General features: G+C 42.6%; 1 protein-coding gene across 1 annotated transcript in view; it reads left to right on the top strand.

The window, feature by feature from the left end:
• LOC147610638 (mitochondrial import receptor subunit TOM20-like) overlaps nt 1-11,548 on the top strand; it is a 44,089-nt gene extending 32,541 nt beyond the window's left edge. Inside the window, exons 6-7 of the mRNA XM_086786154.1 lie at nt 10,449-10,544; nt 11,090-11,548. Of these exons, the coding sequence (XP_086642280.1) occupies nt 10,449-10,544; nt 11,090-11,218 (225 nt within the window). The 3' untranslated portion in view covers nt 11,219-11,548. The remainder of the gene's footprint in view (nt 1-10,448; nt 10,545-11,089) is intronic.
• Nucleotides 11,549-16,392: the final 4,844 nt, after the last annotated feature.

Below are 16,392 nucleotides of genomic sequence, written 5' to 3'. Positions count from 1 at the left end.
CTCTACATTGATGAGATCTCGAGGTTCATTGACGGGGCTGGTCCCACACTTGCAGCCATATTGATCCCCATACTACTTTATGCAGATGACATCATCGTCCTCTCAGATTCAGCGGAGGGGCTTCAGAGACAGTCGAATGCCTTACAGGACTTCTACACTTAGTGGGACCTCTCTGTTAACCTTGGTAAAACCAAGGTAATGGTCTTTAATACTTCCCGCCCCTTCACATCCAGATTGAGCTTCACATATAGAGGGGATCCTGTGGAGATTGTCTCATCCTATGTTTACCTTGGTGTCACTTTCAGTGACCCACGCTTCACCATACTTCCCATAGCACATGCCAGAGTGACATGGGGAGCGGCAGTGCTTCTAGGCACATTTCCAAGAGCATAGGACGAAGGGTTGGCTTTTTGACACCCTCGTCATGCTAGCCTTGATGTACAGAGCACCATTCTGGGGGCAAGATTTATCCGATGAGGATTGGCAGTGTGTTCAGAGGCCCTAGGTCATGATGTTCTCTCGTATGATCCGTAGCAAACCATTAGTCGGCTCCGCAGACACAGGGACATTTTCTTGAGAGAGCTTCGTCCCCAGCCACCCCTAGCCCTCCCTCGTCAATCAACCATCACTAGTATCTTCCGGACCCAGGACAGTGGATCCTGTGGACCCAGCTCGGGCTGATCCGTACCCACCTTGACGGAGAGGAGTTACCGCGGACCAGGGCCTCCGCATTCCAGCGTGCGCAACGCCCCCGACCCCCCGGACGTCGGCCATGATCCCTTCATTAGCTCCAGATCCAGGAGATGCTCCACTGCCATCGAACTACCTTTCCGCGTGACGTATCTGAGGGAGACGTCTCAGCCATACTCATTAGCCGCATGCTTGATATTTTGGAGAGTGGTATACCATCTATTGGGGGCCGATGCTCCTCTAATATTTCATGTTCTTGGTATGCCATGATGAGTTTCCATGGACAATTTTGTATCACCCCAGTAAGATAGCTATGGTGTCTTTCTGTTTTATTTTCCATTCCATGATGAGATATGCCATGGACATGATTGTATCACTTTGGTCTCATAGGTCCATTGGGTCTTTAGTAGACGCTTAATATTTGCTCATGTACCTAGATCAGATTTTAAAGTTCTAGATTTTTGTTATCTTTCTTTATTACTATTTTGTACCCAGGATTATGTACCTCATGGATATGATGTAACCTTTTGGTCTCATAGGTCATTTTGGCCTTTTGAAGACGTTAATACAACTTTCTTTCTTTCTTCTTCTCTCTCTCTCCACCATAAAGTTTCACTCGCCATAGCCATGGGTTGTCCAAAACCCTAACCTACCCTGTGTACTACAGTCTGCAGCACTACAGCTTCTTCATAAAGGAACCATTTCCTTCATCCAATCCACACGGATGGAGCTCGCTAGTGCAGGACTAGACGAGATGAAGCACAGTACACGGATTCTGATGAATTCGGTACCCAGTGGGAACATGCATTGGATGCCAGAGGACCATGTCATTTCTTGATACGGGACGGTTGGCCTTTCTACAAAATTTGACTTTGTGTCATGAAGCGGTTTAGGGTAACTATTGTCCATGATGCGCATGAAGAGGCTTAGGAGTCCACGAGACCAAGGGATGATGACAATCATCCCAGGTCAAAGGTTGGAATCCCGTCATCAAGTTTAGGAGGAGGGGATGTCATGTGCACACATAGACATGTCTCATCTCAAGGCTAATTTCCCTTAAGTCGATAGTAGCTAAAACAATAGTTTAGGGCAACGGAAGGCCTTATCTTGGACTAGGACCAGGTTGGTGTAACATGCGGAAGCTTCGGAGAAGATCGGTAACTTCAATGCTCAGAAATCAGCACTCTTTTCGCGACAGAATTAACACACAAAAATTGAAGGAAGATGTGCAGAAAATAGAGAGAGAGAGGGAGAGATGGAGAGGACACAGTATTGGGTCCCAAATACCCTTTGTAGGGCCCCCACCACGGATGGTGTATTTGCTTTATTAGAATGATGTAAATCTGAAAAGAAAATACAGAAATCTTGACCTTTCTTGGCTAAGAAAACTCTGCCCTTGACCTGCAGTCCTTCACCCCTTTGCTTTAGCAACTCCTTGGCTTGTCTAGCCCTTGTTTGCCTTGGTTCTTGGTGAAAAATGAGATGAAACAATGGGATTGTGGGCTCCTCTATTTATACTACTCTGAGCAGTTGTCCAGCTTAATTTAAGTCTAGGCGGCCAGTTCCCTTTCTGCCCACGACTACAAAATCAGCATTAAATGCTGAAAATAACACATCATAATCTGCGCTTCATTCCCTAGATGGCTGGGCTTTATGCGCATGACTCCTTAGGGGCTGGGGATAGTCTTTAGGCTGTTTGGGGACTGGGCAGCCTGTATGGGCTCCCCCATACTTGCCCTTACAGCCATATAATTGCGTCATGTACTGTCGGCTGCCCCTGGGGCTGTCCTACAGCCCCTAGATCATCACAAATCACCAGCAGATACCCTCGAGGCAGTTCACTTCACCTTGGAGGAGCTTGTCTTCATGCTTCAGCGATCTATGAGGGATTTCATCCACTGAGGGCTCATCTATACCCTCACACATTCATGAGCCTCACATTCCCAGAGATGTCTCTGTGTGGACACTTTCGTCCCCTCTTAGTAGCTTCCCATGTTTCCCATTTTCCCATGTTACTCTTGATCTCTAGAGCTATAGATCTTTTCTCACTTTTTTCTGTTACACACCATTGACATTCGTACTTCATCTGACTAGATTATTGTAACTTTTGGTTTCATTGGTCATTTTGGTCTTTCAAAGACGTTAATAGAGATTTCATTTTCGTTTCATTTGTGTGTGTGTGTGTGTGTGTGTCTTTGTTGATGTCTTGCATCAAGGTTCTTATTCAATTACGTAGGGCTGGAAGAAGACACATAGAGCTTCCGTGCATGTAACATGTTACATAGGTAACAAAGCCAGAGTCGACAAAACCCAAGGGAATGGCAATCTTGAGGGTCACATGCCATTTGGGGCATACCAAGGAAGGCTCTCGGGAAAACGGTTCCAAGGGGGATGGAGCAGGGATGCCATGATTAGCCTCAGGAAGGAGACCATTATAGTGTTTAGGGACAAGGCATGAAGGTAAGGGGACAAAGTGGAATAGGTGCACACATGTCAACACCAGATTTGGAGTGAAATTAGAGACATGGCAAGGTTTCAGTGAAAAGGTTGCCAGGAAGGAAGGATGATAGGTTTGGGAGTCCATGAAGAGAGAAAGGGATGATGACAGTCATCCAATGTCAAAGGTTGGAATCCTGTCATCAAGTTTAGCAGGAGGGGATGTCATGTGCACACATGGACATGTCTCATGTCAAGGCTAATATCCCTGAAGTTGGCAGTAGCTAAAACAATAGTTTAGGGCATCGGAAGGCATTCTCTTGGACCAGGATTGCATTGCCCAGGCATAGAAGGTGTTGGCGGCATTTATGCATCTTATTTGTCCAATGGAACTGGCCAATCAGCAGATAGGAATGGCTTCCAAGGGGCCTATAAAAAGGCTAGGCGTTGAGTCATTGTATTCATGTGACCCCCTTTTTTGGGCAGGTCAAGAGTCAAGTATTAGGTCTTTAGATTCCCCTTTTAGACATATTGACACTTTTTGTACTATACATTATATTGAAAAGAGAGCTCGCTCTCTTCACTCTCTTATCTTTGTTGGTGACTTGCATCAAGGTTCCTATTCAATTACTTAGGGCTTGAAGAAGACACAAAAAACTTATGCGCATGTGATATGGCCTCAGTGGGTTTCTTGCTGTATGAGTTGCTTTGAGACTTATTGTGCTTACTGTTTTTACTATTTTGAGTACCCTTACGAGGTTGGGATGAAGCCTTTTGCTGTCGCTCGGGTTTGGGGCTTGACTGGACCTGCGTGGGCTTGCCTTGTTCAACATCATTTCCTGATTTTGAGCCAAAGTAAGAGCCCGTTCGTACGATTGAGGCTCGAAATTCTGTACAAGAAACTGAATGTTCGTATCCAACCCCTTGAGAAACTGTTTCAGCTTCTTGTCTTCCGACTTCCTCGATTGTTGTACCATGGTAATGACCTTGTTGGAATAGGTTGGAACTAGAGACCCATTCTGGGAGAGTTTGTAAAACTCATTCTCCAAATTGGTCAAATATTGGGGTGGAGGGAACCTAGCTTTGAGGTCAGACACAAAAGTATCCTTTATGTAATGAGTTGTTCTTGTGGTTGGATCTATATGAAGATCCAACCAATGCTGCCACCAAGTCACGACTTCTCCATTGAGGTGTGGAGCGGTTAGATGGACTTTGTCTTGAGGATGTGCAACTTTAGCCAAAGGAAAATATGCAAGAAATTGATGTATAAATTGCATGAGTGCATCACACTTACTATCATACTTACTGAAGTTCGGTTGAGCTCAAATGACGTTGGTGGAGGAACTAGGACCAGCAATGTTATAAGTAATTGCTGATGTTGGAGTGGATTCCTCTTGGGATCCATTGAAAAGCCTCAAGTGGACGCCAAGTCAGGGCATGCGATGAGCCAACCCAAAATCCATACGACTTGTGCCAATTGATCTATGCTCCGAATGCATGACAAAAAAATCTCAATTGCCTTGGTGAATCTCTAGAGGTTCCTCTCGGTCCCCAACAGGTATGTTGATGTGTCATCGGCGAACCCGGAATCAAGAAGCTCGTCTTGCATTCAGATGGGGAGACACAGTCCTTGGAGTCCGGTCTCCTGGGTTGAGAGAAATTTGCACATGGCCTTAGTGTGACGAACAGGAAGAGATAAGGTGCTAGAGGGCACCCTTGCCGGACTAAGCATGAAAGGGGAAATCTACACCGCTAACATCCTGAATAAGAACCTGGCTATGAGTAGCCGAGTAGAGTCTCGATACACCTTGGACCCACTCCTTCGGGAAACCCATCCTACACATCGTCCCCTCCAGAAAGCCCCAATCTACTCTATCAATAGGCTTTCTTGAAATTGAGAAGAAGCACAATCAGGTCCTGTTGCCGCATCCTAGCCTGCGCGGTCGCCTCCCAGATTGTGAAGATGTTGTCCAAATACTTCGATCATGAACGAAACCGGTTTGTGTATCATGAATCAAGTCGGGAGGAAGGGCTGCAATCTCCGGCTGATTGCCTTGGCGAGAATTTTGTAGGCTGTCCCTAGGAGGGTGATGGGTCTCCACTGCTGGATCTCCAATTTGTCACCACCCTCCTTGGGAATCAAGTGGATTGAACCCTCCGACCTCCTCTCCGGCATGGCTCCTGTAACCATTATCTTGTTGAAGGCAGCCATGAAGTTACCTTCCATGAGATCCCAATGCCGCAGAAAAATAGAGGTTGGAAGACCGTGCTTCCTCGGACATTTTCTCCTAGGTAATGCCATCAAAGTCTCTACCAACTCCTCAGATGTGAAGGAGGTCAGGAGGAAAGTCCTGAGAGCGTGAGGGACCACCTCTCTTGTGTGTCGCCACACCTGCATACGCACATCCAACACTTGTGAGGAAACGGTGGCACCGGTGAGAAGAGTGCCAAAGAAATCTATGGTAATGGTTCTCACACGAGGGGGGTCTGTAACAATGGATCCATCCGGGCCACACAACGTGCAGATTCTCTCTCTCCGTCTGTGGGACTGCAATCTCAAAGTGACCCTACCTCCCGCCTGTGTCCAAAAAGAGGCTCTAGCATGGTATTTGTACTCCACCCGCCGCTCCTCTATGGATCTGAGCTCTATACAGGCAGCAACCAGCTGACTGTCAATCAACGGGCTATCTGGTGCACTCTCTTGAAGCCGTTGTAGAGAGGCAAGGCCCCTGTGAATACTCCACTCTTGCTCTCGGAAGAAGCTAGCCAAAATGCTCTGCGCTGCCTCGTGTAAAAGACTGCTAATCACGTCAAGACCTACATCCAAGGCTCTTGCGCAACTGCTCCTGAGTGAAAATCAAGCCTCTCCCAAATCCCCTCTATCATGTTGCAGATCTTTGGGTCCTGAATGAGGCTATTTGGAATCTGGGTTCAATGAATGACGAACTGCACTCCAGAAGGACAAACTGCACTCCAGAAGGCGGCGTTGCTTGCTGTCGCGCTTAGCATGAGTTGACAGAATTGAATATTTGGAGACAATATACAAGTGTTGTCAATGGGGATCATGACAAAATATGCTTCATAATCATTCATCCAAATCTTTGACCATTCGTCTTTAGGTTTGTTGTTGACGATCTGGAGCAATGCATCAAATAAGTGTGAATTGCGTTCGGTTATAGAGGCGAGTTGGAGACATTCCTCCATAAGTCGAAGGAGTTTGGATGCTTGACAGGGATTGTGAGGAGATGGAAGAGTCATTGTGTTGCGTACCTAAATATTCTAGCAAAAAGAAAGTCGGTCTTGAAAAGAAATAATAGATAATATTACCTTAATTCAAACCAACATGCGTAAGTGGTTGAAAACGTGGCTAATTTGCTGCAAAATCTCCAGGGGATTTTTAAAAATTTATTTGGTATTTTTCTATAATTTTAAAGTAATTTTAGGAAATTTTTGGGTTTGAACAGGGAAATTTTGGGCAAAAGCAAGATTTTTGGAAGGATAAAAGCAATCTATAATTTTTGAGAACTGAAAAATTTCCAAAATTTTCTGTGGGGTAGAGGGCAGAGATCTAATTTTAAAAAAAAAGGAGAATTTGAATGGGTTTGAAAGGTTTTTAGAAAAGCTTAAGTAAGCTGTTTAAACATTAAGCTTTAGAAAGCTTATAGCCTGAAGCGTTTAAAGCTTTATGTTATATAAAGCTTAACCATAGCTTCTAACTGGCAGAATTGGGCAGTGTGCATGTGATAAGAAAAGATAATTAAGGAGGAATTTTGCACGCCCAATGCCGTTGATGGAAGGGGAGAGGTGAAGTTAAGCCGGACACAAAGGAAAAGTGGTTTAGGGGCCTCCGAGATGGGAGAAAAGCATCAGTGGTGGCCAATTGGAGAGGGTTGGAATTTAGAAAAACCACTTTGGATTTCTGGGTGGTTTTGTGTGTGGCATATTGATCCCCATACTACTTTGCAGATGACATCGTCCTTCTCTCAGATTCAGCCAAGGGGCTTACAGTTGGATGCCTTATAGGACTTCTACACTTAGTGGGACCTCTCTGTTTAACCTTGGTAAAACCAAGGTAATGGTCTTCAGTGCTTCCCGCCCCTTCACATCCAGATTGAGCTTCACATACAGAGGGGATCCTGTGGAGATTGTCTCATCCTATGTCTAACTTGCTGTCGCTTTCAGTGGCCCATGCTTCACGTAGCACATGCCCAAGTGACACAGGGATATGCTACATGAGTGGTAGTGCTACCAGACACATTTCCGGGAGCCCAAGATGAAGGGTTGGCTTTTTGACACCCTTGTCACATCAGCCTTGATGTATGGAGCAGCTTTCTGGGGGTCAGATTTATCCGATGAGGATTGGCAACGAGTTGAGAGGCCCCAAGGCATGATGTTCTCCCGTATGATCTATAGCAAACCATCAGTCCAACACTAGATTATCGAGGCAGAGTTCGCTGCAGCCCCGATGGTACTGGATGCACTCTTCCAAACAGTTACATACCTCCATCACATCAGTCACATGGATCCCCACAAGTACGTGAGGCTTTCCCTGGAGTCCTCAAGACAACTAGCACTCGAGGGCCACTTTGGAGTATGGTATGCCTTAGTTTCCACTTGGTTCTCAGTATATGAGCTCCGCATGGACCGCCTACCACACCTTCAATATAGTTGGACTCCCCTTTTCTCTGGCTCTCTCATGAGGACACCAACAGGGTCATCCGGTTAGATCTTCTTAGCCTCTACACCCATTACATATGGATCACACCTTTGGAGCTCCCAACGAAGATGGAGTTCTACACACAGAGGTCGCTTGCTTATGTTCACTGAGGATGGATTCATCCAGCAACTGGGATACCTGAGTGTTCACATGTCCCATGCCATCCAGATTGTGATTGGCCAGATATGGGTTTCATCCCATCGCCTCAGAGTGGAGATAGGTAGAGCTGAGCGCGTCTGCAGAGCGAAGGAGCTCATACAGAGACCCAGAGAGGAGAGGATTTGCCGATTATGCCACACAGAGGTTGAGACAAAGGAGCATTACATATACCGTTCCCCAGTATACTATGAGATCCACAGGAGGTTTCACTATCTGTTTCATGAGGGATTTGGTCCACTCTCTAGGATCATTGACTTCTCGGACCAGCGTTGCCTAGGGCTCTTCCTGCTTGAGCTTTGCGGGCACAGGGACACTTTCTTGAGAGCGCTCCGGCCCCAGGCACCCCTACCCTTCCCTCGCTAACCAACCATCACGAGTTTCTTCCGGACCCAGGAGGTGGACACCCATACAGTGGATCCTATAGACCCACCTCGGGCTGCTCCGGACCCACCTCACTCTAAGAGGGCCTCCGCATTCCAGTGTGCCCGACGCCCCGAGATTCCCTCATCAGCTCGAAATCCAAGACATGCTCCGCCGCCATTGAGATACCTTTCCACGTGATGTAGCTAAGGGAGACCTCTCAATCATACTCATTAGCCCTATGCTTGATATTTTGGAGAGTGGTATATTATCTATTGGGGGCTGATGCTCCTCTCATGTTCCATGTTCTTGGTATTTCATGGACAGTTTTGTATCACCGCAGTGAGATAGTTGTGTTTTGTCTATATTTTATTTTCCTTTTCATGACGAGATATGCCATGGACATTATTGTATCACTTTGGTCTCATAGGCCCATTGGGTCTTTAGTAGACGCTTAATATATCTTTCTTTCTTTCTCACATGCACAGGAGACATGGTGGTGAAGGCTATACAAAGGCTTCAGAACGACCGATCACAGGATCAAGTGGGGCTTATGTTGGCTGAGCGCCTCCTAGCCCATATGTTTAATAGAGTCCTCTCAGAGGGCTTTCCCCCCACTTGGTCATCACACACTATTGCGCCTATCCATAAGCTGGGAGACCCCCTGGATCCTAATAACTACAGAACCAGTATGATTGGCCATATCTTGGCCAAGCTTTATGGATCTATACTTGAGTCTGAGCTCAGCACACTAGCAGAAATGAAATGTTATATTAACGTCTTCAAAAGGCCAAAGTGACCTATGAGACCAAAGTTACAACCATGTGACATCTGATACAATGTCTGGAAAAGAAAAGAAAGAACTGAAGGTAAGTATCTAGCCCTACAATACATCATAGGTCACCAGGGTAGGTAGGATTCAGGAGGACCTTACTCATTAGCCCCATGCTTGATATTTTGGAGAGTGGTATACCATCTATTGGGGGCTAATGCTTCTCTCACGTTTCATGTTCTTGGTATTCCATGATGAGAGATTTCCATGGACAGTTTTGTATCATTCCAGTGTTTTTATTTTATTTTCCGTTCCATGATGAGAATTTTTGTATCACTCCAGTGAGATAGTTTTGTTTTGTTTTTATTTTATTTTCCGTTCCATGATGAGATATGCCATGGACGTTATTGTATCACTTTGGTCTCATAGGCCCATTGGGTCTTTAGTAGATGCTTAATATATCTTTCTTTCTACCTCTACACACATGCTTTAGCTTGGACCCTGCAGCTGTGAAAGAGTGGCTTCAACCCCAAGAATGTACATGAAGTGCATATCTTCTTGGGGTTATGCTTGTACTACAGTAGGTTAATCTGGCATTTTTCTCATTTGGCCTGGTCTTTACATGTCGTGAAGGTTGCCCATTGTAAATATTAGCCCACACACTGGCTCAAACTACAATAGACAGTGGCGGCCTTGATTATGCTGTGACCATCAGAAACTCTTGCTGTCCTGGTCTCCTTGTGCTCAATATCTGGAAGTCTTACTGCATCTCTTTTTAGTTAAGAAACTTGATGTGTTGATTTGCAATTCCAGTAGTGGAATCCCCCGATTGACTGTCATGTCCCTGCTGTGAAAAGTCTATATAGTCCTTGCCTTGTTGATAGAAGGGGATGCACCATTTTTGATGTCCTTGCTTTGATAGGGACAACTTGATTTTAACTGTCTCTACCTTCTCAAATGCCCAGAAACGAAGTCCAGAAGCTGTGATCTAAAGAGCATAGAAACACAACACAACCAACAAACCCCCCCCCCCCCCCTCCCCCCCAACACACACACACACACACACACACACACACAAAAAAAAAAAAACCTCCAAACACAGAAAAAACCCCCAAAAAAAAAACTGTGCATGTGTGTTACATTGAATGATAACCTGAAAACTGTGCATGTGTGTTACATTGAATGATAACCTGAAAAATGCTGTTAAACCAAGTGCACTGGGTGCTAATGCTAATGTTTAGCTATCTAGACTCTCGGGTTTTGCCCTCCTGAATGCCATGCCTTAATGCTTTGTAATTTTTTATCCTATTCTAGGCACCCTCTTTGTATCATGAACTTCAGAAACAGATGTCTCCGCAGAAGGGCACGAGTGGCTCTGGATCAAGGTCTACAAGGGGTGAATCTTTAAAGGTGATCTTTTGGTGGTTTTGATTTGCTAACATTTGATGGAGCTTGGATGAACCACTTTTGCACATATGCATCTTTCAAGTTAAGCTTTTTTTTCTCAAAACATTCTCATGGGCTGTAAGGGTTCAGGGGACACACTCAGCATGCCCCATGCGTCTTTTTTTTTTTGGCCAGTTTGGCCTTTTGTGAATGTTGATACATTTCTCTCTTTCTCTCCCTCCCTCTCTCCCTTTTTGGTGTAGTCTCATGTTTTGCTGACATTTAGTCTACTCATGGATCACATGTACTACTTTTTGGTTGGTCTCATAGACCTTTGGGTCTTTTGTAGACGTTAATTAACTTGTTTTCTTTCCATCTTTTCATTCTTCTCTCTCTCTCTCAGAGAGTTTGGGTTCAAGTCCTGTTGAGTACCATCATATGGATCTACTGGCTTGGCTATGGTGTCAAAAGAATCTCTCTCTCTCTCTCTCTCTCTCTCTCTCTCTCAAATAGAGGACTTTGCAAGCTGTTTTTCTAATGCTTCCTGCACCTTTTTTATTGAAATTCAGGGAGCAAAGAAGAAAATGCTTTCAAGTGGTTTTAAGTATGACCTATTTGGATGGGTTGCCCTTGCCTTGGGAATCGCAGCTTGGATTCGGATGGCCAAGTCAGGGTTCTCAACTCCTCCTGTCACATGAAAACAGTGATGAACATTGGCTTCCTATTGTTGCAGGCAAAAAAGTAATTAATGAGTTTTGCGTGGTGTTTGGGCTGCATGATGAGGTAGGGAATATCATAAAGGGAGGAGTGCAAACTGTAGTCACATATGTCTTGGGTAAGTGTTCATTGGCCATCTACCCTCTTGTTGAATATTTTTGTAAGTTGTATACATAGACAGACATGATCTACTGCCACCACGAGCATTGCAGTCGTCTTGGAGGTCTCCCATTGTATGCCACTGGCAAGTCTTCACAATTAGAACAATTTAGTGGAGTTTTTTATATATGATTGAAGTACGTGTGAGTGAAGGCATTTGTTTTTGATGCGAGTTAAAAAAACTGGGTGGTCTTTGTTTTGGGACCATTTAGTTTGTGCATAAATCACAAGTCTATGTATCTGGATGGATTGTGGTTGTGTATTTTTTAAATTTTTTGAGTGTTCAGAAAAAAAGTGGACCACAAACACTCTCACCCCTTTGTGGGGTGAGCGATGGGCTAGAATCAAAACCATGTTTGGGAGGTGAAAGGACACCACCTTAACCACCCAGGTATCTCGTGTAGGTGCATATTTTATACTAACGAGTGGGATACCCACATTCATGTAGGTGCATTCTGTGTATATTAAAAACCTGCATATTGTAGCAATTTAACATAGCAATAGTAGATAGTTAAGAGGTTTTTCCATCCTTGTCTTGTGGAACTTCTTGTTTCGAAGAGTGCTTATATGCAGGATTCACATATGCCAAACATACCATATAACTAACTGTATAGAAGAGTTCCTTTTCAGTAAAGAGAGTTGAAGAAGAAATCAATTTAATTTTATGGTGCTCATGATTTAGATATAGATGCGTTAAATTTTTAAAACAATAACAAAACAATATTTATAACAATAGGAAGATTCAGATGTACTAAAAGGAAATATTTTTGCGAATCAAATTTTGATACTAGATCTCGTTGATGTCTTTAGCTTCTCACGACCTAATTTAGAGAAAGTCGTGTTGTTAACCACTCCATAGGTTAACATTGTTTGACCGCTTGGACCTATTGTAAGGTGCTTTGCCATCTTACTTGCACTTATCTTTTGTAAGATAGCATTGGAAAGCGCCCTTACCTTGTGCTTTATATCAAACAAGTAAAGTTTAAGGATTTTGTGTACATACTTGAGATTGGTAGCAAAGGTCACACCATTTTTAAGTTTTGTCAGTCTAGTGAGAAAACTAGTCACCTGTATGTAAGTGATTTTTGATACACGATCATTCTCTTGCAATAGAATACTTGTGAGCTATTGCATTTGTTCATGCTAGATGCATGTTCACTTGAATAGGTTTGCTTCTAGGTTTCTCTTCCATTAGCTTTCTCTTGTTCCCCCTCCTTTTGTGAGAGAGACATCATCTCTATTTGTCTCTATCTAGGGGATGAGAGCTCTCTCTTCACTCCATTGATAAGGAGTATCTCAGTGTGAATGGAGTGAGGATGTGATGGATAAGCTAGCGTACTCACATAAGTTGCAATTGTGGCTCTAAGGCAAGACCCAACGACACATGCTTCGGCAAGACTAAAGGTAAGCTCTTAACTTTGAATATATTTGATGTTGTTGATGGAGACTAGTCTAGGACTTAGCTCTGTTCATCCATTCATTCTGAGCTATGGAGATCACCTAATATTGCTTGGTGTTGATTAGGAGGTTACACTACAAAAAACATACGGTTTTGGAGCCTTGGATTTTTATTTTTTTATTTTTCGATTTGTAGTTTATTCACATTAGAAATAGCTTAGAAATTAAAATTAGAAGTGAAATGCACTCCAAAAATAGCTTTATTAGGTGTAGATTAGAGTGGAATATGTAAGATCATCAAATCTCTCTCTCTCTCTCTAAGCGCACACACACACACACATATACGTGTACATTTGTGAATGTATGTATGTATCTATATAAGTGTACATGTGCATGTGTATGCATAAGTACAATATGCCTAAACTTTGAGTAAAACTACATTCATCCATGAATAATATTTGATTGAAACACATAGCAAATATTGATTAGTGCTAATCACAATAATTTACAACTTATCTATTCATAAATTTGAAGTTCATATATACACATTTACATAAAGGTTACCACCACAAATATACTTTAAATTGATTTTGATAAAGCTTAATATATTCTTGTCTCAAGAGAAAAGCTTATACAAAACTCGTGTATCAAACTAAGAAAGTCTATCCTACTACTTGACGTAATGATGGGCCATGTACATATATGTCACTAAAGTAGATTACGTCGATACAAAGTGAAAAAAATCCAAAAGAGAGTCTTTATAGCATCTCACAAGCTAGGCACTGATAACTCATTCTAGTCATTATAACTTTTAGCTCGCCCAAATTGACTTTAAGAGTTAACACCATGGTGTGTAAGAGGGTAACTTGCTCCTTTAAGGCATTGATTTGTAGCCTATACCCTTTGTTACATATGATTGAGTCTTCGTCACTTTTTCATATAAGATGTTGCATGTACTTATACATGTTCCTTACATCATGTTCTATTTGAGCAGTGCTAGAGGATGTTTCCATGTCCTTTCTCAATGTTATCCTCGTATCATCCAAACCCATTCCATGGATCTAGCTCCATAGATATAGCAGTGCTAGCAATTAGAGTTTTGGAGGATGTTTCCATGTCCTTTCTCAATGTTGTCGTCGTATCATCCAAACCCATTCCATGGATCTAGCTCCATAGATATAGCAGTGCTAGCAATTAGAGTTTTGGAGGATCTTTCCATGTTCTTTCTCAATGTTGTCCTCATACCATAAAAACTCATTCCATGGATCTAATTCCATAGATGGTTTAAATATCTTGTCCTCATACCATAAAAACTCATTCCATGGATCTAGCTCCATAGATAGTTTAAATATCTTGTATATATGGTATGCTTGCCTTTAGTGCGCTTGCATATCTCTTGAATGGACTTTGTAATGTTAATAGCATTTCTCTTGGAAGAAGGCGAGAGACACTTAGGTGGTTGCTTTTGGTGGCATGTCTTACAACCATTTTCCTTTGCAAACTGTTTAATTGTACGGAGACTACGGCGTTCTCATTAGGAGGAGAATATGAAATCTGAAATGACGTCTTCTTCATTTGGAATAACCACTTTGTTGTTATTAGAAGTCATCTCCTTAACTATGTCACACACAAAATTAATAACAACTTTGTTATTATTAGAAGTCATCTTCTTAATTATCTCACATAAAATTATAAATCATATCATTTACTCTTTTTTCATAATTTTTAAATATTTTATTTTGTCACTTTGCTTTATTTTTGTACAATCTACTATTCACACACACACACACACACACACACACACACACACACACACCCCGATGGGAAGCCCTCGCGCCATGAAAAGAATGCATGGAACAATCCTATATCATGGGGCTTTGCCCAACTGCACTTGGGAGCACAAACAGCACGATCGAGAAACCAGTATGTCGTGGCCTAGCGCAAAAATGGAAAATTGGGGTTCGTCACTAACCTTGTGAAAGTAGGTTGCCTGAGATTCTCATAGGTAGCGTTCTTGCCACGCAAAAGCACCCGAGAGCTCCACTCCGTCATCATCATCGCACAGCAATGGAAGCTTGACTTTCCTCACAACTCAATCTTAGACACTCACTCTCTCACATACATGCAAGCAAGCACATAAAAGCTCAACAAGCAAGAGGCAAGTAAGAAAGCAATCAATTCTTGTGATACCTACATGAAATATGATTGAACCAATAAAATGTTCCTTGTAAAAAATAACATGAAATACGATTGAACCAATAAAATGTTCCTTGTAAAAAATAACATGAAACATAGATTTGAAAAACACATATGCATGCATGTTCGTTTGTTGGTTATGATTGGGTGAACTTAACTTATGCTATGAAGAGGAAAGATGAGGCCAATTCAACTTAGAGGTTAGTAATAAGCCTATCTATGGTTATGGTTTAGTCTCAAGATACTCAGACCCTTATGTACTTAGTGTAAGAGTGAAGGTGATTAGACTTTCTTTTTCTTTTTCTTTTTTCAATAAGTAAAGATAAATAGAGATAAGGCACTAACCCGTAGAGACCATTAGCAATGGCCCATAGATCTCCGCCAACAGTATCTAAGCACCACCACCAAGAATCTCTTGATTACAGCATGGCTTAGCCTTTTCCTTTTATTAGTTTATTAGCAACACAAGGTCCTATTTCATGAGAACCAAGGCATCGGCCTCAAGGTACCACCATAAGTAACCAGGATCTTATATGGAAATAATTATCTTCTTGGTCTCTATTTTCTTTTTTTTCTTCTTTTAAAAAAAAAGTACTATTTTTTAAATCTACAACTCACCTAAAGTTCACTAAAGGCTGAGCGAGAGTACTTGGCATACTTTATGGGCATATTATAAGCTCAGTCGTGGTCGGATAGGGACATTATGAAGTCTAAGAAATAATATGGCCTTAGAGTTTCTCCAAGCAATAAGTAGAAAGTAGTTCATTCCCATCCTAAAGTCATTTAGTTCCGTGAATGCAAGTTTATGAAGTAAAGAAACAATTTTGAAGTTAAAGTTAAATTAGGGTACACATGAGCAAGTGGAAGAATTCGGTCCATATCAAGGTTGCGTGTACTCGTCGTGCTGCATGGGTTCTTCAAGTCATAGAATTTGTGAATAAGCAAGCTCTAATTGGACATCGCTTAGTTGATCTTCCCCCTTGCTTGGGTTTCCTAAAACATAACCTTCTAGTGGGGAAGAGTAGGCAATGGCCGTAGTGTATCCTAGCTATGGAAGGGCATAGGTGCTATAGGTAAGTTGGTCAAGCATCTGACTCCTTGCAAAATAAACTCACCTAGTGCTACCCAGAATGGACGTAGTGTTAGTAATAGCATCTCATAAAGTGGTGGGGTGAGTGAAAGGTAATGCAAATTGCCCTGATTTCTTCCTCTTGGGGTGTTCTTTCTTGGTTAGGTCTATTGATCGTGTATAGAACACTTAGGTCATCATGCCTTACGGCATCACTGCTAGCATGGATTGGAATAAAGCAGTCCCATAGCATCGAAAATATATCCTACATTGCCAACATTGTTTACATACATGGAATGGAGGTCTATTGATCGTGTATAGAACACTTAGGTC

This window comes from Cibotium barometz, chromosome 49 (genome assembly GCF_041138505.1).
Source record: "Cibotium barometz isolate CiBa-2024 chromosome 49, ASM4113850v1, whole genome shotgun sequence".
Taxonomy (NCBI): Eukaryota; Viridiplantae; Streptophyta; class Polypodiopsida; order Cyatheales; family Cibotiaceae; genus Cibotium; species Cibotium barometz.
This window is presented reverse-complemented; position numbering and strand designations above follow the sequence as displayed.